This window comes from Stenella coeruleoalba (assembly GCF_951394435.1).
Source record: "Stenella coeruleoalba genome assembly, chromosome: 19".
In the NCBI taxonomy this organism is placed as follows: domain Eukaryota; kingdom Metazoa; phylum Chordata; class Mammalia; order Artiodactyla; family Delphinidae; genus Stenella; species Stenella coeruleoalba.
The window spans coordinates 10,148,894-10,175,582 of record NC_137165.1 but is presented as its reverse complement, the minus strand read 5'-3'; the positions used below and the strand labels follow the sequence as shown (position 1 = coordinate 10,175,582).

Below are 26,689 nucleotides of genomic sequence, written 5' to 3'. Positions count from 1 at the left end.
CACCTCTGCCTTCGCTACGCGCACGCCCCTCGTGTTTCAGGGCTGACCGTGCCCCCACCCCGACTCCGCATGTCTGCGTCTGTTTCCTCCCTTTCTGGCCCCGTCTTCCCCAGTCACCCCGACCGACTCTGGCCACCAACCTCCGGGCCAAAGGGGGGTGTATATAGGAACGCGTTGCGGAGTCCCGCCCCGTCCCCGAGGGGAGGGGGCTTGTACATAATGTAACATACAGAGTATAGTGAAGAATCTATTTAAGGCGCCGCAGGGAGGCCTGCACGGCCGGGCTTGTGGCTCCAGGCGCGGCGGGGGCCTCCTGCCGGCTCCACAAGCACTTTCTACTTGTGCATGGGCTTGGTTTCTACGAATTGCCATTAAACATCGCTGCACCAGCCAGCCTCCGGCCTCTGTCTGCGGGGGGCGGGGCCTCGGCCGGCGGGAGGCTGCGGGCGCGCTGGGCAGGGATCTAAGCCGCGCCGGGGCGGGTGCGTGGTTTACCGCCTCCGACGTGTTTCCGGCCTTAAAGGCATTTTGCCCTTCCCTTTAAGACGCGCCGCCCCCCTCTCAGTCACTCCCAAGATGGCGGACCTACTGGGCTCCATCCTGAGCTCCATGGAGAAGCCACCCAGCCTCGGTGACCAGGAGACTCGGCGCAAGGCCCGAGGTGAGGATCCCAAATTCACAACCGGCTTTCTTCGCCCGGTTCTCAGGACAGCACTCCTACCCCTTTGGACGACCCCGCCTTCTCAACCTTGAAAGACCCCTCACGGGCTCCTTCAGAGACCCCCCGAGTCCCTAAAAGGGGTGCCATCCCGCCCGCTGTTCTTAGCGGACGATGATTGGCTACCTGAAGCCCAGCGCCAGGCCCCTGGCTCTTTCTACCTTGGCCTTCCGCAGTCCTTGTTTTCAATTCGCCGATGGGCCCGCCTGTCCGCCGGTGGCGTGCTCTGATTGGTAGGCTGCCTTCAACCCCACCCAACCCCTTGGTTTTCCTCGGCCCGCCTTCGGATAGGGGGGGCGAGTTCGACCGCTCGGCCCCGCCCACCTCCCGGCGCTCGAGGCCCTGAGCCTCGTCCCCTTCCGATTGGATTCAGGACACGCCCATCCGCAGTCCTTTCTCCCCTATTGGCCACCTCAACTTAAAGGTCTACCTATTAAGTTTTGTTCGACCTTCCTCTTAGCCCACCCTACCCTCAGCACCTCTAACTGGCTGCTGGGTGCTTTCGGCGCTCTTATGCCCCGCCTACTTGGGGCCGCCCTCCAACCTTTCTCTCATCTGTACCCTTAAATTCCCGAGCTCCCCGGGCGGGTCGTGAATGTTGATTGGAGGGATGAGAATGCCCCTACCCGGTCCGATTGGCCATGGTTTCCCCGCCTGTGTTCTCCGAGTAACTTCCCAGCAGGAGGCTCAAGTTGGGCTGCAAGCTTAGGGCGCGGCCCGCCGGGCGGTATAGGCCTCTCTTGCTCGCTTTGCGGAGTGTGAATGAGTCTGACAGAATGACTGACTACCTTGCGGAGGACACCGGCTCCCCACCCGTCCGAGGGAGGCCAGGGCAGCCTGGGTGCCTTCAGAGGGCTCAAGTGCTGCTTAATATCGAACATCCATATTTACTGAATGGTTGCTAGGGGCCAGGGTACCCTCAAGGAGCCCACAGTCTGGAGTATCGATGAAATGCGCATTGATGAAACGATCACACAGGAGTTTAATAACCAACTTTATAAGTGCTCTGAAAGAAAAATAACTGTTATGAGAGGGGCTACCTAGGGGTCCTAACCTAGTCTGCAGTGAGCTGAGATGTGAAGAATAGGTAAGTCAGTAAGTGAGAGGGGAGCACAGTGCTCCAGGCAGAGATTTGAAAGCTCTGAGGAAGGAGGGAGCATAATGGGACCTGGGAACTAGAATTATTTAACACCATGACTGACTAGGTGGGTTCACCAGCGGCCATTGACAGACTAGGAAGCTGAAGTTCAGAGTTTAGTCAGTTACCTGCCGTTACACTGTTACTAAGTGGTGGGGTTTCAAACCCATGTGTGACTTTTAAGTCTATGTTCTTAACCATAATCTTACGCCACCTCCTCAGATGCAGAGAGATGACTCATAAGCCAGTTCGAGAACAGTCAGTGACCAATATAGGGTGTGCTGATGGTCAGAGTCCTTGAGGTGGGAGAGAGGGGAGCTCCTGAGCTGTCGGGGCCCTGGGGCCACAGAGAGTAACTGGAAGGAGATGAACAGGGTCTGTAGCTTCTGGGAGCTCACAGTGGGGTAGGGAGGACAAGAGTTACACTCTGTTAGCTCTCAGCACATGCTGTAGTGGGTGTCAGAACCGAATGTGCTTGGGCCCCAGAGGAGGAAGTGAGTAACTGACTCATGGTGGATCTCAAAGTTTGCAAGAGGAGGAAGAGCATTTCAAGCAGTAGGAACAATATGTGCAAAGACATGAAGTAATTAAGAAAATGGGAAGAGGTTCAGTGCAGCTGAAGGAATTCCAATCCTGTGGATATAAAGAATTTGAAATGGCGGAAGAGAGAAGAGGGGACAGTGAGACCCAAGGGTAGGGAGTTCCCTTTACAGCTCTCCTCAGACACCTACACTCACAAAGGAGAAGAGTGTCAGACTGGCCATTTCAGCTTCATCTTGGCTGTAGAAGTAAAAAGTGGGGGTACGTGAGCCATGGCCGCTGGGCCTGCGCGTCCGGAACCTGTGCTCCGCGGCAGGAGAGGCCACAACAGTGAGAGGCCCGTGTACCGCAAAGAAAAAAAAAAAAGTGGGGGTGTTACACAATATAGGAAGTTAAATAATTTCCCCTTCCCTATGCAGACAATGATATGATAAGCTCCTTGAGGCCAGGGCTTGGTTTGTTCTCGTTACCACCCCAAGTGCTTTATAGTTCTTGGTGTGTCGCAGGCATTAAATAAATGTTTGTTAGTTGGTTTCCCCAGTGGGTTGGGAAATGGGGTTGAGCATTATTCTAATCTTTGTTACTCCCACTAAACTGTGAGCTCCTAAAGGGCAAAGCTATGTCTTAATCCTCTTTGTACTCCAGGTCCTAGCACAGTGCCAGGTATAGAGGAACTATCAATAAATGCTTGGCAAATAAACAGTAATCCTACCTTCCTAGCCTGACACCCTCCCAGTGGACATGAGATCCCTTTTGAAGCCCTACAAACTCTCCCCACCCATGCTTCCACCCCTGGCCTCATGCTGCCATTTCTCACCCCCAGAGCAGGCAGCCCGCCTGAAGAAACTACAGGAGCAAGAGAAACAGCAGAAAGTGGAGTTTCGTAAAAGGGTGAGAACAACTGGAGAGATCAAAGGCAGCCTCAGAAAGGACTTCCAATAAGTTAGAATTGGAAGGTTGAAGAGTCAGTGTGTTTGGAAACTGTCTTGAGAGAGGTGAAACCCAGAAGCCAGTGGCACAGCGGCTGGGAAAGGCGTGGGAGGCCAAGGCCTGTTGGCCTGGCGGGGGAGAGGGATATTTGGGTGGGGCCATCATCTCATACCTTCTTCACTTTTCCCTTTACCAAGATGGAGAAAGAGGTGTCAGATTTCATCCAAGACAGTGGGCAGATCAAGAAAAAGTTTCAGCCGATGAACAAGATAGAGAGGAGCATACTGTGAGTGTCTCTGGGCTGGGGAGGCAAGAAATGGGTGACCAAGGAGGCATGAAAGGGCCAGACAGGAGAACCCTCCAGAGGAGGACGCTGGGCCCCCTCGTGGCTCTACATAGTCTTTCCCCTTCGCTCCCCCCTTCCCAGACATGATGTGGTGGAAGTGGCTGGCCTGACATCCTTCTCCTTTGGGGAAGATGACGAATGTCGCTATGTCATGATCTTCAAAAAGGTAAAAGGGGGACCTCCCTGGTGATCCAGTGGTTAGGACTCTGAGCTTCCACTGCAGGGGGCACGGGTTCGACCCTGGTCGGGGAACTAAATCCTGCGTGCCGCGCCGCACTGCCCCCCAAAAAAGGTAAAAGGCCTGAGTTCCCCGCTGTCTCCTCTCTCCTTTTCAGCCTGTGCCCCACGCTGGGGGAGAGGAATGGGATAAAACATGTATGTGGAACCTTGACCCCATCATCTCCTTCTTTCCCAGGAGTTTGCACCCTCCGATGAAGAGCTGGACTCCTACCGTCGTGGCGAGGAGTGGGACCCCCAGAAGGCTGAGGAGAAACGGAGGCTGAAGGTGAGTTATGCCTGGCAGTCCCTGGGGCCCTGCAGCCCCCCAGCTGGGAGGGGTTGGGGTCAGGCCCTGAGCTCTGGTGCCCCACCTTGGCACCCCTAGGAGCTGGCCCAGCGGCAGGAGGAGGAGGCAGCCCGGCAGGGACCTGTGGTGGTGAGCCCTGCCAGCGACTACAAGGACAAGTACAGCCACCTCATTGGGAAGGGGGCAGCCAAGGATGCGGCCCACATGCTGCAGGCCAACAAGACCTACGGCTGTGGTGAGGCCGCAGTGGGGGCTGGGAGGGCAGGGCAGAGGAGCACTGGATGGGGGGAGGGGAGGGAGGCTGAGGCACAGGGCTCCTAGGCCCTCCCACCCTCCCCTCTGCCCCCAGTGCCTGTGGCCAACAAGAGGGACACACGCTCCATTGAAGAGGCCATGAATGAGATCCGGGCCAAGAAACGTCTGCGGCAGAGCGGGGAAGAGTTGCCACCTACCTCCTAGACACCCCAGCTCCCTGGGGCAGGGCAGAGGGCAGGGAGGGATGAGGCTGCTGCTATTAGAACCCATCCTGGAGCCCCACCTCTGAAGCACCTCCTAACAGCTGTCACTCGGGCTGGGGGAAGCAGGTGTTTGATTTGTCACTGTTGGAGAGTGTGTGTGTGTGTGTGTGTGTGTGTGTGTGTGTGTGCTTGATTTGTCACTGTTGGAGTGTGTGTGTGTGTGTGTGTGTGTGTGTGCGCGTACAGGTGGGTATTTAATCTGTATTATTCTCTGTTCTCCCTGGAATTTTCTTCCCCATGGGGCTGGGGTTACTTTACATTCAGTAAACACTGTTTGACCCAATGTCTTGGTTTGTTTGAACAGAGAAAGGTGGGTTCTAGAGAGGAAGAGAAACAATTATAGGTTGAACAGTATAAGATTGTTTTTGTAGGCCAAAGATGGCGAAATATTGGCACTTTTGTAGAAATTTATGAGATAGTATTTTAAGAGCACAGTCACTACAGCCAAATGGCCTAGGTTTGGATCCTGGCTCTGCCACTTACTGTTACCTTGGTTAAAGTATTTTACCTTTTCGTGCCTCAGTTTCCTCACCAGTAAAATGGGGATAATAATGGTAACTATCTGATAGGACTGTTTCAAAGATTACATAGGCCGGTATATGTCAAATATTTAGAATAGTTTCACATCCTCCAAGCTCCATGGAAATGGTAGCTGCTCTGGTTACACTCTCATCCTCACCAAGCTCTTCGATTTCATAAGGATGAGCACTCAGACTTAACACTGCAGTGGCCTCTGCAGACCGTGCACTTCAACTTATGGGCAGGTCTGATCCAGCTTCCCCCTCATGGTGATGTCAGGCCTTGGCCCCCCACCCTGCTCCCCTTCTCTGGAGCTGGTTCAGTGTTCTGTCAGTTCCTCTTCAGCTGCATTTCACATAATACACCTGCTTCCCCCAGCCTCCTTCCATATTGTGAGCTTTGTGGTTCTAGATCCAGCCCAACTTTCTCTCTGGCCAGTCCCTCACTTCCTCCTTGTCCCAGCAGGTTCCATGTCCGTTTTCCCTTCCTGCCCCTACTTCTTCACCTCCTGTCTCATCCAGCCCAGAGACCAGCGTCTCCTCCCTCCCTCCCACAAACGAGCAGGCCACTGCCTTGGTTGGCACCAGTGTTTATTTCAGGAGGAAGGGCTTGAAGGCCTAGATCTGTCCCGTGGAACCCTGGGGCCTCCAGCTTCTCACTTGGCCTTTGGGTTACGGAACTTGTGTCCAGCAAAAACAGCCTTGTCCCCGAGAGCCTCCTCAATCCTGGAAAGCAGACAAAGTCAGGGCTGTGATATTCCAACCCAAGAGCCCTCAGCTCCTTACACCCAGACCTACTGCACCCACTGTACCTCATGAGCTGATTGTATTTGGCCAGACGCTCTGAGCGGCAGGGGGCACCAGTCTTGATCTGAAGAGGGAAGAGGAATTCCAGGAGTTGCGTGAGACCAGGGACGAGGGATTGGGCCTGGCCCTGAGGGAGCAGCCTGTGGTGGCATGCAACTCCAGGGCAGGAGGCCAGGGATCCCAAGAAAACTCAGTCAGTCGGCAGAGGGGGGGCCACGAGTACCTGTCCTGTGCAGAGCCCAACCACGAGGTCAGCGATGAACGTGTCCTCGGTTTCCCCAGAGCGGTGGCTCACCATCACCCCCCAGCCGTTAGACTGAGCCAGTTTGCAGCTAGGTGGAGAGGACACTCAATAAGGTCCGGTGGGACCTCCTCAGTGGGAAAGCCAGGCGCTAGGTCGGGCTTTTCCCTTCTGTTTTGGGGAGTGGGAGATTTGAAGGGAGGGTGATGACTAAGTTCTTTGGGAAGCAGGAGAGAAGGGGAGATTCTTGATCTTGAATTTGGGCTCCTGAATGCTGGTGGGAAGAAGCAGAATCTGGGAGACAGGGATGGCATAGGGTCGGGGTGGGGATGAGGCATGGCAAGGCAACAATGGCAAAGCTCTTGGGGTGAGGTCAAGAGTTAAAGCCTTGAGGTCGAAAGGGTGGGGTGGGTCAGGAGCCAAGGGGAAGTCAGACTTGGAGTTAGTGGGCAATACCGTAGCTGGACTGGGTATGGGTGGAGGGAGGCCATGACGCCCCAGGGCCAGAGGCACTCACGCCTGGATGGATTCGGTCACTGAGCCGATCTGGTTGACCTTCAGCAGCAGGCAGTTGCAGGCCTTCTTCTCAATGGCCTGGCTAATCCTCTTGGGGTTGGTGACTGTGAGGTCATCCCCCACGATCTGGATGTTGACCCCCGAGAGGAATGAGGTCCAGGTAGCCCAGTCATCCTGGTCAAAAGGGTCCTCGATGGAGACCACTGGTGGGAAAGGGGAGCAGATTCAGGTTAAAGGTCAGAAGGGCCTCACAGGGGAGTGACAGGTCAGAAGAGTTTGGGTGGAGATTGCAATGGCGCTAAGGATCGGAAAGACTGAGTTGGTGGCAGCGGAGATGCCGAAGCCAGTGTGTAGGGCAGCTGCTGGAGACTCAAGCAGGAGCGATGGAACACCCAGGGTCTCACCAGGATAGTTCTTGATGAAGCTTTTATACAGCTCCCCCAGCTTCTCCCCAGTGATGTGCCGTGCGGGGTCATCAGGTGACTTGAAGTCAAGATCATACTTTCCGTGGCGATAGAACTCAGACGCCGCCACATCCATGCCAATCACCACCTTGTCGGGGTAACCAGCTGCCTGGATGGCGGTCTTCAGCAGCTCCAGGGCTGGGGGAGGGAAAGAGAGGACCTGAGGCTCCGGTGCACCCCGTCTCCATGGGGACCCAGGGGTTCTGCACCTCCGAGTGCTCACACTGACCTTCATTGTTCTCCAGGATGTTGGGTGCAAAGCCGCCCTCATCACCCACATTGGTGGCGTCCTTCCCATACTTGGCCTTGATGACCCCCTTGAGGTGGTGGTAGACCTCGGCACCGATGCGCATGGCTTCCCTGAAGGATCGGGCTCCCACGGGCAGGATCATGAACTCCTGCATGGCCAGCTTGTTTCCAGCATGGGAGCCCCCGTTGATCACATTGAAGGCCTGAGATGGGGAGAGGGTGCTTAGACCTGGGCATCGATGTGGAATCTTGGATCCCCTACTTACTGAATGGTCTAGGATGAATAATTTTACTCCTCAGAGACTCCTTCCTCATTTCCATAACATGGGGACACCACCTGCTTACCTGCAGGATCTTATGTGTTAAATTAGAGCAACTGGATGTAAAGTTCTTCGCCTGTGCCTGGTGTGGCAGCTAACGCTGATATGGCATATGGCACTTATTACAGGCCAGGCACTGCTCTAAGTGCTTTACGTATATTTTATTGGCTCATTTCATTCTCAAAACTACCCTGTAACTAGGTACAATTTATTATCCCTCACTTTACAGCCAAGGAAACTGAGGCACAGAGAGATTAAATAAACTTGCCTAAAATCACACAACTAGTAAAGGGACAAAACCAGCATTCGAACCCAGCAGCTTGTCTCCAGAGCTCAGGCTCTTATACAATCTAGCCAGTAAGTAACAATAAATGGTAACATTATTATTGCAATGAAATTCAAAGGATTTCCATAAACAGCAAATTTGGTTTGATAAGTATTAAAGAAGATACAAAAATAAAATGCCAAGATCTTTGCCATGAAGAAGCTCTCGATCTGATTTGGGGTTGGGGCACAGGGCAGAATGAGAAATTGGAGTTACTGAGCCTGGGATTGGAATGTGAAGGAACCCGGTTACATCAAGGGAAAGAGGCAGAGAGAGGTTAAAGGGAAGGTTTGGATTGTGGGAAAGGGGGAGGGCTGGACCGCAGCAGGAGAGGTTCCATTTCAGAAAACCATTTCTTTGGAGCTGGGTCTGAAAGGTGGACTTTCCACGGGCTGCTTATGCCCTCCCTGCTGGGTGGGATGCGGTGGGGCAGCTGCACTCACAGGGACCGGGAGGATCAGGTCTGGGTTCCCGGCGAGATCTGCAATGTGTCGGTAGAGTGGGACCCCCTTCTCAGCTGCTCCGGCCTTGCACACGGCCAGGGACACACCCAGGATGGCATTGGCCCCAAACTTGGCTGGAGGAAGCAAGTACAAAGAAAGTGTGAGAGCGCCTCACACAGGGTTTAGGGTCAGCTCCTAGAACATCCCTTCTGGTCACCCCAGAAAGAATCCAGAACTCCAAACCACTGGGCACTGAGTTTGTTAACAGATCTCTCCCCAACAGCCTGAGGTGCTCTGGGAACACCCAGCCCAGGGGAATGTGTCGGCTTCACGGCTGTGTCCACAGCCTGGCCCAAGCCTCGCACAGGGCAGGCATCAGGAAATGCCTGTGCGATGAATACAAATCCAGCCAGTTACAGTGTGCCCCAAAATGCGAGACACAGAAATAATCCTAACCAGACCTCAGTCCGCGGTCTCTCCCCCGCCCCTCCCACAGCCCATCCCATCCCCTGTCCCTAGCCCTTCACTCACACTTATTCTCTGTCCCATCCAGCTCAATCATAAATTTGTCAACTTTTTCTTGATCCACCACGCTTAGTTTCTGGAAGGGCAGGTTTGAGGAGGGGAGAACAGAGGTTAGATTTCTCAGGAGTCAGGGCATGTGCTGGAGGAAAGAGAAGTGCAGGTATTTGGGGCAGATGGGATGGTTGGCCAAGCCTGAGCTGCTTGGGACTAGGTAGCAGGTGAGGGGGAGAGAGGGTCCTCCACTTGCCTTTTCCAGCAGTGCGGGGCCTAGAGTCTTATTGATGTGTTCCACGGCCTTCAGGACCCCTAGAGGCCGAAGCAGGGGGTTCAGATCTTCTATTCAATTAGGTCTCTTCCCGTGGCCCCCAGCTTCTCAAGAGCTTTGGGTTCCCGTCCTCTACCCTGTGCAGACATCGCATACCACGTCCTGAAACCACCCCCTTGGTCTTTCCTCACCTTTCCCCAGGTAGCGAGATTTGTCTCCATCTCTTAGTTCCAGAGCTTCATAGATACCTGTGGAAGCTCCACTGGGCACAGCTGCTCGGAATCGGCCTGAGGTGGGAGGAATTGGAAGATCACAGAGAGTCAGTCCCATTCACCCCCCCAAAGGACAGATTGTCTCCTCTCTGAGCCCAGGGACAGGAGGCAGTGTAGAGAGACTCGTGCTGCTCCCTGCTGGGGAGCAGGCTGGGAGAGGGGATCCCAGAGAAAGGAGTGGATGTGGCATAGAGTTGGGGGGCAAAGGCAGATGGAGTTGGGGTCTTCCCAGGTAAACCCATTCAATGGGCCTGTGTTACCCTTGGCCGTGTGCAGGTCCACCTCCACTGTGGGGTTGCCCCTGGAGTCCAGGATTTCTCGGGCAAAGATTTTCTGCATGGCCATGGCTGCAGGGCAAGAGGTGTGAGTGAGTGCGGACCGTTGACCCCTTAAGAAACCCGAAATCCCTTGCCCTTTAAGAGTCTTCCCGCCCCAAGAAGGCAGGTGCTGGAGCTAAAAATATCCCACAAAAAGGTCACAGACCAAAGTGGCAGGCGCAGCCCCTCCCCCACTCAGAACAGCTCCCATTCCACTCTCCCGTCTTAAGAATCTGGAGGCCTCTCTTAAAACTCCACTACTTGCTCAACCCCACCTCCTGCAAAGCTGCACTTCTGCCTTCTCCCTCCACCCTCTGGCCAAGTACTCTGTTCTCCACGGATTCCTAGCCCTCGGATGCTCTCCTGTTAGTCTACCTCATTTTCCTGCTCCTCAGCCTTCTCCAAATCCTCAGGGGCCCCAGATTCCCCCACCTGGCTCCAACTGTAACCACGCTTCTCCATCGTCTCTGCCTGCCTCTCTTCACAGTCTCGTTTGTTTCCCTGTCCTTGGGCACCCCCATCCTGCTTGCTCCAACCCCTCCAGGCTTCTCAAGCACCCCCAGTCCCAGAAGGAAAAGAATGCTGACATTTCCCCCCCTTCTCCAAGCGGCAGCACCCTCACCTTTTACCACCCCTATCCCCCGGGACTGAAAGATTCACCAGACCTGGGATTTCTTCGCTGGGCTCCTGAGTCTAGGTGGCAGCTGGGACAGTGTCAGCTCACCCCCTCTCAGGCTGGGCATTTATCCTCCAGCCACCCTGTACCCCAGCCAGCCCCGCCTCTCACCCTCTCCATCTTCCCCCTCCAGCCCAGCTGGCAGCCAAGTGCCCACTATAGCCTAAAACAGAAGCCTTTGGCCCTAGACACCTGCCCCCTTCCCAAAAGATCAATGACTACCCCCTCCTTTCTGTTCCCCAATAAAAGTCCTTATTTTTAATTCCACTCCTGGGTAGAAACAGGGGAGGGGCTTCAGAGTGGGGGGGGGGGTTCTCCTCTCCCCAGGATTATATTCCTCTTTTGCAAAGGTTAAAGAGGAACTAGTGCCCTTTAGGAAAGGCCAGGGGTAACCTGAGTCCTGCAGGACTGGGGAGGGGGCCTGGAAGAGGGGCTGCAGGAACGACATCCACACGTGCACAGCTCACTTGGAGGGCGGGGGGCTGCCTCTGTCCTCAATGGGGGCAGGGGCAGGGGGTTCTGGGCAAGCTCTGAGCTCTAAAATTGAACTCCCCACTCAGAAGGTGAGAGAGTCTCACCTCTCAGGGTCCCCATTGCGGCATCCCTCGGCTCCACCCCACCCTACCCTCTCTCGGCCAGCAAGGGCAGTGGGGGAAGGGACAGGCTGACGAATTTAGACAGGCCCTCAGAGTTGGCGCGGCGCCCTACTGATAGCGCTAGGACAGCACTTATCGCCCTGCGTGGAGAGTCAGGAGCCCTTTCCCCACCGACCGCGGGCGCTTCAGGTCGTGATCCCAGCCCATCAGTGAACGATGCTGAATCAAAAGTGAAAAAAATGAATGGACGAGAGGAGGGGGTGGCCCTTTCCGAGCGTCTGACCGCCGGGGGCCAGTCAGGTGGTCGGCTAGCAGCATTGAAGGGAAATGGGTCTCTGCACTCGGTGACTCTCTCCGCCTCGGCGGGCCTGGCGGGAGTGAGGTCTGCCCCGACTTTGGCTGTAGCCCTTGACGGGAGCTGAGGGTACGTCCGGGCTCCGGCCGGCCGGCCGGCGAACGACGGTCATCGGCTTCCCTGCTCGTCGCCCCCGACTCGGAAGACCTTCCCGCCGGCGCCGCCCCGGCGCCCAGTGACTCAGCCCCGGGCTCTCTCCCGAGCTCCCCTCCCCGCCCTGCCTGCCCCACGGTGTGTCTCCCAGCCCCCACCTCAGGATCCCTACCCCCGGTCTTCCATCTCGCCCTCCCCCCCCTTATCTCTGGCCGCTCCCTCTCCGGAGATTTCCACCCTGGGGAAGGGGGTGCGGCAGGCCAAGGGTCAGGAGACGGCGGGGGGGGGGGAGCGCCGCCACGTGCCCGCATGAGGCCCCGCCCGAGCCGCCCAGTGACTCAGCCACCGCGGCTGTCGAGGAACACGGGTTCGGGGAGCGTGGATGCCCCTGGGGTTCGGAGTGGCCGCGAGGGCACCACGTCCGCTGGCGAGGACCCGAGAGGAGCAGAGGCCCTTCCCGCCCGGGAGGCGCCCCTCCCCCGAGGGACCGGAAGTGGCCAAGCCCCTCAGCTGCCCGGGCGGCCAGCAAGGGCTAGTTCACCTAAGCAGGCCGCCGGGTCCTGCCCCAGCCTCTTCCCGGTGGGCGGTGAGTGAACTAATCGCACACAAGTTCTTACCATAAGTTTTACTGAAAAAGGAGAAAAAACTTAACGGGCCAACGTAGAAGGGACTTTCCCCTTCTTGAAAAAGTTGCAATCTTGAAACCGCTTAGTATTCTTCCGCCTTGAAAAATAAGCCCGCCCGTCTCGCCCCACGGTCGCTCCGTGACCTCTGCAGAGACGGGCCAAGGGGCACGTCCGGTGACCCAAACTGCTGACCGGGGGACGGGCGGAGCTGTGACGTGGGGGTGAGGCCTGAGGCTGGAGTTGATCCAGCGCGAGGGATAATCCCCTGGAGTCGAGGTGGGCTCCAGCCAGTGCCACTTGTGCCGACCGGGTAGATGCTGGGGACAGAAGTGTCCCTGGTGGATGCCTTCAACTCTGAAAACGGCCGGGGTATTTTGCCAAATTTCCCTTTACTCCCTTATTTCTTGAATAAATAAAATCAAGGCGGGGGGGGGCAGAAGCGGTAATGCGCACGCCTCGCCCCCGCCCCTTCCGCCCGGCGGGAGACACGTCCCCGGCCGGCCTTCCTTCGCAGGGGGCCCAAATCCGTCCCGCCCGGTGCGCCCGGGCGTGCGCCCGCGAAGCCAGCCGCCAACCCTAACCGCGCCACGCGCTTTCCCTCCCGGCCCGGGCGCAGGCGCGGGCGCAGGCGCCGCGCCGCCGCCGCCGCCGCCGCCGCCGCCCGCCGTTCCTTTCCCCCAACACCCCCCCCGGCAGAGGTGGGGGAAGGGGGAGTCATTCCGTTTAACCCTGAGTTACCCGAACCCTCTTTAATTTGCTAAATTTGCAGTTTGCTAATTCTTTCTCTTTTCACTTTCCTTCCTCCCTCTGGCTCACTCCCTTTCCGTACACCGAAGTCTGACTGATATTCTATGCGAAGTGGAGGGAGCCCTAACCCTAACCCACCCCCGTCCCCCCATCCTTTTTGCGTCGCTTTCCATTGAACTCTGCAAATTTTGCAGTAGGGGGAGGGATTTTTAAAATTGCACTTGCAAAGTTCGCTATCTGGGCAGGCGAGGAGAGGGAGGGAGGGAATGGGGAGCAGGCCCCGCCCCCACCGCCCTTTGCAAATAAAAATCTAGGGGGTGGGGAGGAGCAGGAAGTGGCGGTGCGAGGGCTGATGCACTGCTAGCAGAGCCGCGGTCCGGACAGCAGCGCGTGCCCCAAGCTCTCCGCCTTCCCCCGCCCGCCAGCCCGAGGCAGCCCGAGCCCAGCCCGTGGCCCCAGCAGCAGCCCCGAGAGCACCCCAGTAGCAGCGCCATGGCCGGCTGGAACGCCTACATCGAAAACCTCATGGCGGACGGGGTGTGTCAGGACGCGGCCATCGTGGGCTATAAGGACTCGCCCTCCGTCTGGGCCGCCGTCCCCGGGAAGACCTTCGTCAACATCACGGTACTGCGAGGCCTGCGCGGAGACTGGCCGGGCTTGCACCCTGAGGGAGGGACTTGGGTAGTGGCGGGCGCGGTCTGGGGAGGGCAGCGAAAGGCCGTGACCCGGTCCTTGCCCTGGAGGTGGCGCGAATGGCGGCTGCACGTGAGCGGGTCCCTCCGTGGCCTCCTGAGTCCTACGCCCCGGGCGGCGGCGCCCAGCCAGCCCGCCGCTCCGCTTTCCGCGACGGGGCGTTACATCCGGGACACAGGGCGGGGAGGGGCGCACCGCCCGGTGCGGCGGCCCACTTCCGCCTCCTCCAGGGTGGGTCGGGCACGCACCGCAATTTCCGCTCGGGACTGTGATTGAGAAGGGACTTGGGGACCCCTGGACCCCCTAGCTCTACTTCCAGCCGCCAGCTCGCGCCCCCTCCACCATTGTTCCTCCTTCTGGGGGAGGGAGCCCCAGTCGCATGGCCTGGGTCCCATGCCCGTCCTCCGTGAGCTCCCTGCCCCTCCCAACTCCGTAAGAGAGGGCTAGGCCGCCACACGACCTCCCCCCACCCCAAGTCGGCACGTTGGACTCAACATGCCTGTGAGGCCAGCCCCGGAAGTCTCCTCGCCCTCCTTTCCCGCCATCCGGCGGGGCCTGGAGCAGGGGAACTTTGTGAGAAGTTCTAGGACAGTATATAAGTGAAGCAATAAGGGACGACTACTGCTGTCCCCATCACCACCTCCTCTGTCCACACTGCCCGGAAGTGGGGAGGGGGAGCGGAAGTTCGAAATGGGGGGGAAGGGGATTTCCGGGCGGGAGGGGACCGGATGTGGGGATTTGGGGTGTTAAGGGGGAGGGGGAGATACGTTCCCTGGGGTATCTAGACCCGAGGGCTGGCTTGCCGGGTCTAGTCCCAGGGCCCCTCCAAAAGTTTTTCAACTTTCCCGGAAAGCCCCCAGGCATCTGCTTCCTCATCTTAGAGCATAAATACCTGGATCTAAACTCTAGGTTACTTGGAGACCCAGGCGTCCGGGCCCCTAACAACTCCTGCAGAACCTTTGACCAAATAAGGGCAAAGTTGCTTCGCCTGCTTTGCCCGCCCCCTCCCTTTCCCTCTTCGCTTCTGCTTTTCCTGAAGGAGTTATGAGCATCCAAAGGCTCCCCACTCCATTCCACTTCATTCTCTTAACTGCTTTTTGGCCCCCTTTATTTCCCGGGTTTGCTTTCCTTATTAAACAACATCTAAGCCTTCAGAGGAATATGTTGTCCCTTCTTATTACCGTTCTCTAGGTTTGAAGATCATGATATTTTTGTGTACTAACTTCCAACAGTCCTGAGTCTCTCAAATTTCACGGATGTGTACAAAGCACATAACATACACATCTCCCCCCAAGGGGGTTTAGCTTCCCGGAGAAATGGAAGGCAGGTGGGTCCTTGGAGAAGAAGGTGGGAACCTTGGTGTACTGACTAACTTGATGGGTGCTTGATTCCCCTTCCAGCCAGCTGAGGTTGGTACCCTGGTTGGCAAAGACCGGTCAAGTTTTTTCGTGAATGGGCTAACGCTTGGGGGCCAGAAATGTTCTGTGATCCGGGACTCACTGATGCAGGAAGGGGAATTTACCATGGATCTTCGTACCAAGAGCACCTCCGGAGCCCCCACCTTCAATATCACTGTCACCCTGACTTCCAAGAGTGAGTTTGAGTCTTACCCTTTCTCTAGCTCCAAAATCTCTAATATACTTCCATCTATTAATTTTTTGGGTTCTTCTGTGTGGATCACCCAGTATGAAGGGACCAGACCAGGTTTCTACTCCCAGCCTGCTGGATGCTGGGACATTGGATTGTCCCTTCAGTTCTCAGTTCCTCATCTTACAATGTAAAGAAGTTGAACTGTATTACCTCTTAAGTTCCTTCTTGCCTTGAGCCTTTTCACATGAGAAACTTCTTATTTTCTTGGAGGAGGTAGGCTGTTAGTCATAAGCCAGCACTTAGCTCTTGTGTTTTGAGCTCTTTTCTTAAAACTTGGAGGTGGCAGGCTCATCTACAGCCGTTTCTAGCCTGAACACAGGAGTCAACACATTGTCCACAAGCCTTTGACCCCTAAATTTTACTGTGTTCCTTTCCAGCCTTTAAGCTTGATTTTCCTCTTTTGAAAAGCCCTATTGTTTCAGGGTGACTGACAGCCTGCCTGTGTGTGGGGGGGTTGGGAGAGATGAGGTTGGGTTACAGCCCCCAGGGCTGGACAGCTGCTGAACAGCTGGCCGGGGGTGGGATTGTGACACCTGGGTCCTAGCCTCCTTTCTCTTTCCTCCAGCGCTAGTCCTGCTGATGGGCAAAGAAGGTATCCACGGTGGTACGATCAACAAGAAATGTCATGAAATGGCCTCCCACCTGCGGCGTTCCCAGTACTGACCTCGTCTGTCACTCCCCACTGCTTTTGCACCCCTCTCCTTCCCACACACACATACACCATTTTTATTTTTTGGGCCATTACCCCACACCCCTTATTGCTGCCAAAACCACATGGGCTGGGGGCCTGGGCTGGATGGACAGACACCCTTCCCCCAACCCATACCCCTCCTGTGTGTGGTTGGAAAACTTTTTTTTTTGGTTTTTTTTCCTGAATAAAAAAGATTATACTGAAAAGGTGCTGTGTGGTTTTAGCCTGGGTGTCAGGATGGAGGACAGCCACTGTGATCTGCCTCCATCCTGGCTTGGGGTCAGAAGCAGCAGAAGGGTTGAGGCACTGCCAAGTCTAGGGTTTTGAGCTTGCTTTCATGTCCAGGATTAAAACCTGCTTCAGGCCTACCTGGCCAGGTGGGCCAGCCCTACCTAGGTCCTCAGTGTGCTAACTGAATTGGTGGATAATGGAATAGAGCCATCCAGACCAAGAGAATGGGTCCAGGCCTGCGGGCAAGGCAGAGGCCAGTTGAGTCATCCTCACACGTGGGTGGGGCTCCCCTTCTCAGAGTCACAACAGATACCTATTGGGGCTGCCCTTAAGACTACAGGTTAGGGCTTCCCTGGTGGCGCAGTGGTTGGGAGTCCGCCTGCCGATGCAGGGGACACGGGTTCGTGCCCCGGTCTGGGAGGGTCCCACATGCCACAGAGCGGCTGGGCCCGTGAGCCATGGTCACTGAGCCTGCGCTCCGCAACGGGAGAGGCCACAACAGCGAGAGAGGCTGGCATACGGCAAAAAAAGAAAAAACAAAAAACTACAGGTTAGCCTCCCAGCACTCCCTTGCCCATGTATGGCAGAAAGGGGCAATACCCCAAAAGGATAAGAAGTTTACCTGTGTGAGAATGATCTCACCCTTAGTCCACAAAAACAATTTTATTAACCCAATAAATGAAAACCCCATCCCTTTGTACCCCCAACCTCTTCAAGAGGATAGAGTTGGGTAAGGGAGAAACCTGGGGTGGAAACGACTCCTATCCCTCGTCTCCTATCCCTCAGCGTAGAAGACAGTAGAGAGGAAGAGGAGCTGTGCAAATAGGTCATCAGAGATGGAGGAGAAAGGGGACTACTAGACCAGGATGGCAGCTGCAGAGGTAGAGGGTGAGGGATCTGTGGAAGACCCAGGAAGGACTAGGGGAGCTGGGGCTAGAGAACCAAAGGAGGTGGGAGGGGTGGGGGTGCAGCCCAGAAGTGGGGTCCGTTCGGAAGCAGGGTGGTCCCTTGGCTCCCCTTCCTCGTCACCCTCTTGCCCCTGGGTTTCTTCCTCCTGCTCCTCATCCCCAGGACCCCGATGGACAGGCTGCTTGCAGATGGGGCAGGTCTTCCGGGTCTGAGTGAGCCAGGGGTCCACACAGCGGATGTGATAAGCTGCCAAGAGGAATGAGGTGAAGCGCGTGGTGCCTGCTGGTGGCGGGAGCGGGGGGGGCAGCACAGGAAGTGAGGGCCTCACCGTGAGCACAGGGGAGCACCCTCAGCTTGTCCCCATCCTCATATTCATCCAGGCAGATGGCACACACATCATACTGGTCTCCTGGTGGAAGAAGAAAGGAGTTCTTTTACTGAGCCATCCTGGACCAGGGCCCACAAGAACTCACTGTGAGAGGCCTGTGGTGGAGCTAAACCCTGCAAAAGTTATTTTCTCTGGTTCTACAGAGCCAGTGGAAGGGCTGAGACGAGCAGGGTAGAACGTGAGGAATCCGGGGTTAGAACAAATAAAAAGAAACAGAGGTAAGAAGGGAAGTGGTTTTTTTGGGGGAGGTGTGAGGCTGGAGAGAGAGGGGGTGGGAGGAGCAGAAATGGGGCAGCGCTTCTGCCATAGCCTTATATGGGCACTGGAGGCTCCAGTGCCTAAGACCCAGCCCCTCCTTACCTGTGTCTGCCTTCTCTGGCGGAATCTTCCCCACTCCTTCCATTTTTCTGCTTTCTCCACCTTCTCTCTTATGAGCAAGGTCCTCCACCCCCCTCCAACCCCAACTATTACATTTAATCATTTTTGCTTTCCATTTCCTGCTCTAATCCTGTCCTGTCCTCATTTTACGTATGCGTAAAAAGAGGAGCAAAGGTGGTATCTCAAGCTGACACCTCCCTGCCATCTCTGCTTCTTTTCTCCTGGGCTCCAGCTCCTTCAGAACCAGGGAAATAGTGGGAAAGGTCTGCTCTCCTCCACCCTCCTCACCCTTCTGATAGTCATGTGTAGGAATCTGTTTCAGTTGCTCTTTGGTCAGTCGATTCCTCTGGAGCCGTTTCCTGTGCTGGATACAACGAACTATCTGGTGAAAGCGGGGGGGGGGGGGGGGGGGTGGATGGATCAGTCTCAGAGAACAAATCTGGACAATCCCATACAAACCAGCCCTATCTTGCAACCCCAGAGCCAGTCTGGCTTTAAAGGCCTCAGCTCTTCCCGTCTTGGTCCCTGAACTACTCACCATCACTGCTCCCATGGCCAAAACCAGCAGTCCCACGATCCCTGTGAAAGGGATGAGGTAATAGCCCAAGGGGAAGCTATTGTCTGGGACCAGAAGCACCCGAGCCCTGGGAAAAGGAAGACGAATATCAGAGGGGCAGGAAAGGCAAAGGGACAAAGGAAGAGGGACAAAGTAACTGGCTCTGGACAGGGCCCACGGAGGGGGAAGGGGATGGGAAGAAAGTACCAAGAGGCAGAGCATGATGGGCCTGAGGCTGGATGGTTGGGACACGGGCTTGGACTCCAGGTTGGCATGGAAGTGCTGAAGGAAGAGTGGGAAGGAGGGACACGTCCTACCCCTTCTCGTAGACAAAGAGGGCACGCAGGTACTCGGAGCTTCTCTCCCCAATAAACACAGACGGGATCCAGATCTGCTGCTGGATTTCCTCTGCAGGGATTAGGGCATTACACTGGGGACCCAACCTTCCACATGAATCCTTTGGTAACTCTGGCATTTGACTCTCTTGCCCCATTCCACCTAAAGGACTGATTTCTTTTCCCTAAGGCTTCAGCCCTCCCGCCATCTCTCAGTCTAAGCTCTACTGAAAACCCAGCTGTCCAGATCCTCCAACCTTACCACTATTCCACACCATATTCAGAAGTTCATTGGAATTCACATTGTGTACCACAGCTGCACCATACCCAGCCTTCTGAGCATTTAGGACCTAGGGAGACAAGGCAGATAAGGAGCCATCATGGGCCTTGCCACCTTTCATTCCTGGTGCCTTTTTTACCCTCAGCCTCCCAGCTCCCACTCCACATTCAGCAACCTTGAGGTCAAAGTTGCAGTCGAATCTTCGAAGCAGTGCAATAAAGACTGACCCGTTGACCGGGGCTGGGGGTGGTGGGGCAATGGGACTGCAGGCATTGTCTGGGTGAGCCTCCACAAGGAAGCCCTGGAGAAGAGAAGCAAACAACAGCTGGATTTCATCTCCCTAGGTGCTGCTCCCCACAGGTCCCACCAAGCACAATGGCCCCCACAGGTCAGTGGGGTCTGAGCCCACTGGGGTCTGAGCTCATTCCTGGGGTCTGAGCATCCCACCAAAGTCGGACATCTACCTCTTCTCTTAGCCTCCTGAAGATGCAATCACATCAAACAACATCCCTTTCCCACACCCTCCATCATCCCTCTCCCTTTCCCAGATGAGCTAATATATACTCCACATTCCTAGCTAATTGTTTTGCCTTCCAGTTTCCCACTGATTGTAATTCAATTCTCCATTCATCCACGTCACTTTCTCAAGTTGTTTCACATTCCCTGCTCTAATACGTACTCTTAGGGAACATATTCCCCTGTTTAAAAAAAACACAAGACCAAACACAAATGGAGTTACTTGTGCTGACTCCCATGTCACCAAACTCAATACTTAATTATAATTTTAGCCTCCCCCAGGAATGGAATCTTAAACCACTGTATCTGGAATTACTTGGTCAGCACTAGTGAGGTAATCTGCCTGGTAGACCCCTGCAGTCCCCTAAAGAAAGGAGATCTTTGCTACTAGCAAAGACAATCAAATCTTTGCTAGTATAACTTCCTTGCCCAACCCCCTTCTGGCTATAAGTCTTTCATTTTGTATAGTTTTCAGAGATCCTTTCTATCTGCTAGGTGGAATGCTGCCTGATTCATGGGTCATTAAATAAAAGCCAGTAAGAGCTTTGAAATTTACTCAGTTGAATTTTTTTTAACACCTCCTTTAATTTTCCAATTACTCATCTCACAAACAACTATACTGATATCTATGGCCCAACTGAGTTCTTGCTATGTGGCAGTCTTTGTGAAAAACTACTACAAAACTGCTTATCTAATTCTCACAATAATACATCTGATAACTTCTATTATTATCCCATTTTACAGTAAAACAAACAAAGGCTCAGGTAATTTGCCCAAGGTCATAAAACCAGTAACTGGCTCTAGAGACCCTATTGGTAGGCACCACTCGTCCTGCCTTTTATCTTAGTCCATTTTCAGTCTCCCTTCTAAGGCTCAGAGTTCTAGAAGTAGACTTTGTATTCTCCCTTCAGATTCTGGATTCCACCACACTAGATGTGTTCTTGCACTTAGTTCCTAACTTGACTCTCTTCCTACCTCCAGCTTCCCCCAAGAAAGGCTCCTCAACCCCTACCCAGCAGGGAGAATTCAGGGAAACAGGAAAGAGGGAAGAAAATCACCTGAAGTCCCTCCTGGCTCAAGGCAGCCCCAAAGAGAGCTGGGAGGTCTGCAAAGTCCATGCTGGCATTGTGGTCCGAGATCTGCGGACAAAAGAGTCCATGTTTGTCCTTCAGCCTGCAACCTCTCCCTTCAGCGCCCTTCCCCTAACGTCCCCTCAGACTCACCGCTCGAATGAGCCCCCGGGTGGGGGCCGCTCCCCACAGCACAGTGGCCACAACCACAGGAAGCGGGAAGGCCGCAGGGTGCATGGCAGCAGGAGGGGAGAGGCGGAGGAGGCCGCGTCCCGATATCAGGAGCAGAAACGGAGTTCTGCGCCCTCTCTTGCCCTCCTTCGGGATCCCAGGGGTCCAACCACCCCCAGGTCCCACTTCCCAGCTACATGGGGGCGCGGGGAAGGACCCCCGACTCGGGGATTGAGACAGCCAACCCGTTTAATGGAGCTGGGAGGGAGACACCAAAAATATCCCTTTCTGGTACAGGAATAATACGGGGAAAGGGAACGGAGGCAAGCACAGGTGACAGAAAAACTTCTGGAAGGGTGGGGGAGCTCAAGGAGGTGGGACTTCCGGCCAGGTGGGCCGTCTTTCCAGCCCCTGGAAGAGGATTTCCGGCAAAGACAGTCAGGCCGCTTCCAGCAATGGACGCTCAAGACGAAGGACTTCCGGTCCTAAAAGGCCGATTAAAAGAAAGGTTAGAGGTGGAGAGAGTGCCTGTGGAGATGAAAGGAGCACCGAGGCCCCAGAAGACGACTTAGTCGCTTCTCCGCGCTAGTGCCCGGGATCCCTCAGCTGCCCGGTTTACAAACCTCTCTTCCTCTCTCTGGCCGCCGCCGCACCTTCAAGTCTCGCGAGACACTCCCTCCCACCTGCTGACAGCTTCCTGTATCTATCGCGAGAAACCGCCTAACTCTGGCTAGTCTAACTCACTCGATCTCGCGAGATCTTCAAATACCCTCCTCTCGATTTTCCCGCGACTCCAATTCGATAAAAATTGCACCTATGCTCTTGCTGCCTAAATAGCTGCACCCCGTCCCCTCACCCATTCTTGAAGCTCCTCCTTCAGCTCCGCCTTACTCCCGGACGCCTTTGCGCTCGCGCCTGCGCCTGCGCCAACTTCCAGCTGGCGCTGGCCCTGAGCGCCGGGGCGTGCGCGCGCGCCCTCGCCCCTGTTGCGCGCGCGGTGTCACCTTGGGCGCGAGAGGGGCCGCGCGCGCACGGGTCCGGGAGCCGAGGGCCATTGAGTGGCGATGGCGGCGACGGCGAGTCCCGGGGCTAGTGGGGTGAACGGGAAGCCCCGTACCTCCCCTAAGTCCGTCAAGTTCCTGTTTGGGGGCCTGGCCGGGTAAGCTCAGGCCCCAGGGATGGGACAGGAGGAGGCAGGGACGGGTGCCAGGAACCGGGCCCTGTTCTTTGGGTGTGTTGCAGTGAACCGAGGTGACACGGGGTCATTGCTGTCCCCATCGTATTACGAGGTCCTTGATGGGCTGCTAGGATCTTTTCACCCATCGCAGGGCCCCTTCTGGGCTGCATACACGGCCCCCACCGGGCCACCAGAGTTTCCCAACCCATTGCTTGGCTCTGCGGGGCTGTTTGGGGTTTCAGGTCATTGCATGGCTCCTGCTGGACTACGTGGAGTCCCAGGTCATGAATGCCCACCTCTCCTCCTTGGGTCGGACTGCATGCAATCTCTCGGTCACTGCTTGACACCCTGGGAGCTGCATGGAACACTCATTGCATGGCACCTACTGGACCCCTGGACTTTTCAGACCCATTGCTCTTGGTACACGCAGAGACTCTTGTACACATGCCCACCAGCCTCCTGAACATGTAGTCAATCGCATGGCAGGCCCTGCCCTTTGTGATCTCTTGTTGCCGGGCTCCAGGGGGCTTTGGTAGATCTGGGACACCTAGCTCTTGACTCCACCCCTGTCTTCCCCCAGGATGGGAGCTACAGTTTTTGTGCAGCCCCTGGACCTAGTGAAGAACCGGATGCAGCTGAGTGGGGAAGGAGCCAAGACACGAGAGTACAAAACCAGCTTCCATGCTCTCACCAGCATTCTGAGGGCAGAAGGGCTGAGGGGCATTTACACCGGGTACTGGGGCCAAAGGATGGGGGTAGCGTGTGGGTTGACAGCTCTAGACTTTGGCTTGATGCACTGACTCCTTCGCTCCCCAGGCTGTCAGCTGGCCTGCTGCGCCAGGCCACCTATACCACTACTCGCCTTGGTATCTATACTGTGCTATTTGAGCGCCTGACTGGGGCTGATGGTACACCCCCTGGCTTTCTGCTGAAGGCCCTGATTGGCATGACTGCAGGTGCAACTGGTGCCTTTGTGGGAACACCAGCTGAGGTGGCTCTTATCCGCATGACCGCTGACGGCCGGTGAGTTCCAGGTCTGAGCCTGTCCCCAGCCCCATTCCCTGGAATCTAGAATGAAAGAACTGATTTCTTATTCTAGATGAGCACAGCATTCACCTGTTCACAGCATGCTGGCCTCCATTTCTTTGCTCCTGTGGGAGCAGGGTGGTCTATCCCAAACTTGGCCTCTCCCTACCTTCCCACCAGGCTTCCAGCTGACCAGCGCCGTGGCTACAAAAACGTGTTTAATGCCCTGATTCGAATTGCCCGGGAAGAGGGCGTCCCTACACTATGGAGGGTGAGTGAAGGGGCTGGAGACTGGGGATGTGGGGTCAGGTCTTGGGCATTTCTGACTTCTCCCCCATCCCCCCCACCCCAGGGCTGCATCCCTACCATGGCTCGGGCCGTCGTCGTCAATGCTGCCCAGCTCGCCTCCTACTCCCAGTCCAAGCAGTTTTTACTGGACTCAGGTGAGACCCAGAGCTGGGGCCTCAGCTCCCAGCCTAGCCTGGGCCAGCTCTGAGCTGACTGCCACCCCCTGCTCTGCCTCCTCCAGGCTACTTCTCTGACAACATCCTGTGCCACTTCTGTGCCAGCATGATCAGTGGCCTGGTCACCACTGCTGCCTCTATGCCTGTGGACATTGTCAAGACCCGGTGAGTATGCAGACCTGGGCCTGGAGAAGGACGGGAGAGCCCTCTTTATGTCTCTCATGCCCCTGCCTCCTCTCCTTCAGGATCCAGAACATGCGAATGATTGACGGGAAGCCGGAATACAAGAACGGGCTGGTGAGGAAGAAGGGCTAGGGGCTTGGGCTGCCGGATTGGATGCCCTGGGAGTGGGGGTGGGGGATAGCTGGGTAAGAGGAAGAGGGTCCCAGAGGCCAGGTCCCAACCTCAGTGCCGTGCCTGCCTGGCTGTCTAGGATGTGCTGGTGAAGGTCGTCCGCTACGAGGGCTTCTTCAGTCTGTGGAAGGGCTTTACACCATACTATGCCCGCCTGGGTCCCCACACTGTCCTCACTTTCATCTTCTTGGAGCAGATGAACAAGGCCTACAAGCGTCTCTTCCTCAGTGGCTGAGGCGAGCGAGGGGCCTGGAGCTGCTGTGCCGGGGCTCCCACTCGCCCGCTGCTCCTACAGTCAGTGTGCCCCCCGGGGGACCTAGACTCTGCTGCCCTGGGCCCCGCTATTTATTTTCCCTCCACAGTATGGTTCCCTCCTCTGTGATAAGGGACTTGTGGTCTGTCCTGCCCCTGCTCCAGCTCGCCCTCCTTGCCCTAATCATCATGATCTCTCTGTCCCTGCCTGTGCCCTGCACAGAGGTGGGAAGCTCCCTGCAGATTCCTGGTCTCCTCTTGGGTATTAGTTTCAGGGCACATAGTACAGCAGAAGGCCCCCCCTTCTCAGTGGGGAAACCAAGGCAGAGCTGAGGGGACAGGAGAGAGCCGAAGCTGTCAAGATGATCAAAGGTCTGCAGTGGGAGGACATGGCCCTTCCTTCCTCCACCTCACTGAGGACGTAATCAATAAATTGGATTGATGACACCACCCCCAAATCTGGAGAGCTGTGGGCACAGGAGGGGGAGGAGACTGGACAAAGAAGCGGATGCCCCTGGAGAACAGGAACTGGAGTTTTTAAAAAAAGTTATTAAAGAAAAAGTACCCGCTGTTTTTATGCAAATGTTATGTAAGTCAGTCGTGTTGCAGCAGCTGAAGGGTGAGAAAAACCCAAGCTCCAGGCCCTGTGTGTTGCTTCCTAGCCCCTCGTTCAAGAATACAACAGACGCCCAGGTCATCTCATGTAATCCCCAGGAAAAATCTCTGGGGTCTGGTGACTGTTTCTGCAGCCTGAAGAGGGAGGGAATAGAGTCTGAGAGGGGAAAGCTGACCTGTCGGGGGCAGAGTGGGCATGGAGCCGGGCCCCCAGAGCCTGGAGGCTTGATGTGGGCTGTACGCTGGGGAGAGTGACTGCCTTCTCCATTTCTTTAGGAGATGTGTGACTCCCAGGCCCTGCCCTCATGAGCTTAGGAACCTCTTGGGGCATAAAAGGGCATAGGAAGGTCAATTGGAAGGAGGGCTGGGCGGCACGAGGCCTGAAGGTTTCTCCTGAGCCAGGACAGGGGACAGGCAGGCCAGGGGACAGGCAGACGGCAGGTGGGAACTGTCACCTTGGCAGAACCTCGTCAGTAGAAGAAGTTGAGCTCAGCAGCCTGGCGGTGCAGCCGGGCCCTCCCACCTCTGCCTCTTTTCTTACCCTCTCCATGCACATGCTGGCCTGGGCCACAGGGGCCGCTTTGAGACACTTGAAGCCTGGACCTTGTCCTTAAGGAGTGCCAAGTCCAGACGGGAGGATGACACAGGGAAACTGGGAGTCAGCAACAGACTGCTGCAGGGGGATGTGGGGCACCCGGGCCAGCCTGGGCGAGGGGAGACAGTGCACAGTACCCGACTGGCCAGGGAAGTGGGGCGGGGCAGCACTCCTGGCCCACTGAGAGCAAAGGCTTAGAGGAGAAACGCGGGGGAGCAGGTGATCTCTGCAAAGTTTGTAATAGCTGGAGCACAGGCTGTGAAGTGTCTGCTGTGGGAGGGGAAGCTGCACTGTTAGGTGGGTTGGTGCACGGAAATCCTCGATCGCCAAGCTCAGGAGTTGTCCTCTATCGGAAATAGTTCAGAGCAGGAGAAAGATGCGGTCAGGGTTTCAGGTTAGGAGGATTCTTCCTGCACCATCTGGAGGAAGGGGTCTCCATGGAGCCAGAAAGGCTCAGCCCTCACTCCCATTCTCTGGGCCCTAAGTGCTGGCTTGGGCTGGAGGCAGGAGAGAAAGCTCTGCCCAGCGTGGTCAGGTGAATGGCAGAATTCATGGCACCAGGGGAGAGAACTGGGCTCCATCTGCCTTCCTCCTGGCTTGACAGCAGGAAACTGAGAGTAGTTCAGTAAAACCCACCAAGATGGTACTCACTGCCAGGCCCTCCCCTCCCCTGTCCTGCTGCCCTGGGCAAAGCAGGAGAGCTGCGTTTCTGAGGCCACAGGTGCCAGGAGGCACCCACCTGTCCTAGTACTGCAGGTTGCAGGCAGATAGCCTCAGTAGTACCACTGAGCTCCCAGGAAACTTCTGGATCTTGAGCTGGAACTTGCTTGTGGTTGGCCTGGTGGGTGGTTACCCTTGGAGGAGGGAAAAGGCGGCCCAGGCAGGGGAAGTGCAGGCCAAGACTAGAGCTTTTGGGGGTGAGCAGTGCAACTAGGGTGGGGCAGCTGGGGCCTTGGGAATGCTGGTGACGGTGCCCCAGCCTCGTTTCCCTCTCCAAAAGAACGAACATTCTATTTTTAAATTATTTTTATGATACAAATAATATATGATGGTGGAAAACCAGAAAATGCTAAGCAGAGAAATAGAAAATAAAACCACCCGTATTTATACCACCCAGAGACAATCAGGGCTCACATCGTGACATCTCTTCCCAAGTTTCCTTCAATACACGGATACATGTGAGAACTGTGCTATATTCTGTTTGTTGTTTGCTTTTTCCTAAAACTTCCCCAAAGTGATGGTAATAACCTAGTGTAGTGGTCTGGGA

The 26,689-nt window shown here is 55.8% G+C and overlaps 5 protein-coding genes across 10 annotated transcripts; 3 read left to right on the top strand and 2 right to left on the bottom strand.

Annotated features, from left to right (window-relative positions):
- The first annotated feature begins 44 nt into the window (after nucleotides 1-44).
- SPAG7 (sperm associated antigen 7) lies at nucleotides 45-5,004 on the top strand. The gene is made up of 7 exons (XM_079905786.1): nucleotides 45-661; nucleotides 3,220-3,287; nucleotides 3,524-3,612; nucleotides 3,754-3,838; nucleotides 4,088-4,177; nucleotides 4,277-4,433; nucleotides 4,548-5,004. Exons 1-7 carry the CDS (start codon nucleotides 577-579, stop codon nucleotides 4,655-4,657), a joined length of 684 nt encoding a protein of 227 aa, XP_079761912.1. The 5' UTR covers nucleotides 45-576; the 3' UTR covers nucleotides 4,658-5,004.
- Nucleotides 5,005-5,700: 696 nt separating this feature from the next.
- Nucleotides 5,701-13,276, bottom strand: ENO3 (enolase 3). 4 transcript variants are annotated; one of them, XM_079905780.1, is made up of 12 exons: nucleotides 12,316-13,276; nucleotides 9,922-10,008; nucleotides 9,581-9,676; nucleotides 9,372-9,430; nucleotides 9,131-9,200; nucleotides 8,600-8,733; nucleotides 7,492-7,714; nucleotides 7,203-7,400; nucleotides 6,800-7,001; nucleotides 6,265-6,373; nucleotides 6,047-6,105; nucleotides 5,711-5,960 (listed from the first exon to the last, which is right to left on the bottom strand). In XM_079905780.1, exons 2-12 carry the CDS (start codon nucleotides 10,004-10,006, stop codon nucleotides 5,891-5,893), a joined length of 1,305 nt encoding a protein of 434 aa, XP_079761906.1. In that variant the 5' UTR covers nucleotides 10,007-10,008; nucleotides 12,316-13,276; the 3' UTR covers nucleotides 5,711-5,890. The 4 variants fall into 4 exon arrangements, with proteins under 4 accessions (XP_079761907.1, XP_079761906.1, XP_079761904.1 ...); XM_079905778.1 differs by lacking the exon at nucleotides 12,316-13,276 and adding an exon at nucleotides 11,871-12,278; XM_079905779.1 differs by lacking the exon at nucleotides 12,316-13,276 and adding an exon at nucleotides 10,644-10,924.
- A 136-nt stretch (nucleotides 13,277-13,412) lies between these two features.
- Nucleotides 13,413-16,261, top strand: PFN1 (profilin 1). Its single transcript, XM_079905787.1, has 3 exons — nucleotides 13,413-13,695; nucleotides 15,165-15,357; nucleotides 15,980-16,261. Exons 1-3 carry the CDS (start codon nucleotides 13,564-13,566, stop codon nucleotides 16,075-16,077), a joined length of 423 nt encoding a protein of 140 aa, XP_079761913.1. The 5' UTR covers nucleotides 13,413-13,563; the 3' UTR covers nucleotides 16,078-16,261.
- A 201-nt stretch (nucleotides 16,262-16,462) lies between these two features.
- On the bottom strand, nucleotides 16,463-21,775 carry RNF167 (ring finger protein 167). 3 transcript variants are annotated; one of them, XM_079905782.1, is made up of 10 exons: nucleotides 21,563-21,774; nucleotides 20,922-21,424; nucleotides 20,757-20,837; nucleotides 19,358-19,483; nucleotides 19,165-19,252; nucleotides 18,885-18,975; nucleotides 18,550-18,655; nucleotides 18,300-18,393; nucleotides 17,574-17,654; nucleotides 16,463-17,491 (listed from the first exon to the last, which is right to left on the bottom strand). In XM_079905782.1, exons 2-10 carry the CDS (start codon nucleotides 21,003-21,005, stop codon nucleotides 17,193-17,195), a joined length of 1,050 nt encoding a protein of 349 aa, XP_079761908.1. In that variant the 5' UTR covers nucleotides 21,006-21,424; nucleotides 21,563-21,774; the 3' UTR covers nucleotides 16,463-17,192. The 3 variants fall into 3 exon arrangements, with proteins under 3 accessions (XP_079761908.1, XP_079761909.1, XP_079761910.1); XM_079905783.1 differs by lacking the exon at nucleotides 19,358-19,483 and having other exon boundaries at nucleotides 21,563-21,775; XM_079905784.1 differs by lacking the exon at nucleotides 21,563-21,774 and having other exon boundaries at nucleotides 19,410-19,483; nucleotides 20,922-21,122.
- Nucleotides 21,776-21,813: 38 nt separating this feature from the next.
- On the top strand, nucleotides 21,814-26,619 carry SLC25A11 (solute carrier family 25 member 11). Its single transcript, XM_079905785.1, has 8 exons — nucleotides 21,814-22,098; nucleotides 22,697-22,849; nucleotides 22,933-23,139; nucleotides 23,323-23,413; nucleotides 23,495-23,585; nucleotides 23,672-23,771; nucleotides 23,852-23,903; nucleotides 24,040-26,619. Exons 1-8 carry the CDS (start codon nucleotides 22,004-22,006, stop codon nucleotides 24,193-24,195), a joined length of 945 nt encoding a protein of 314 aa, XP_079761911.1. The 5' UTR covers nucleotides 21,814-22,003; the 3' UTR covers nucleotides 24,196-26,619.
- Nucleotides 26,620-26,689: the final 70 nt, after the last annotated feature.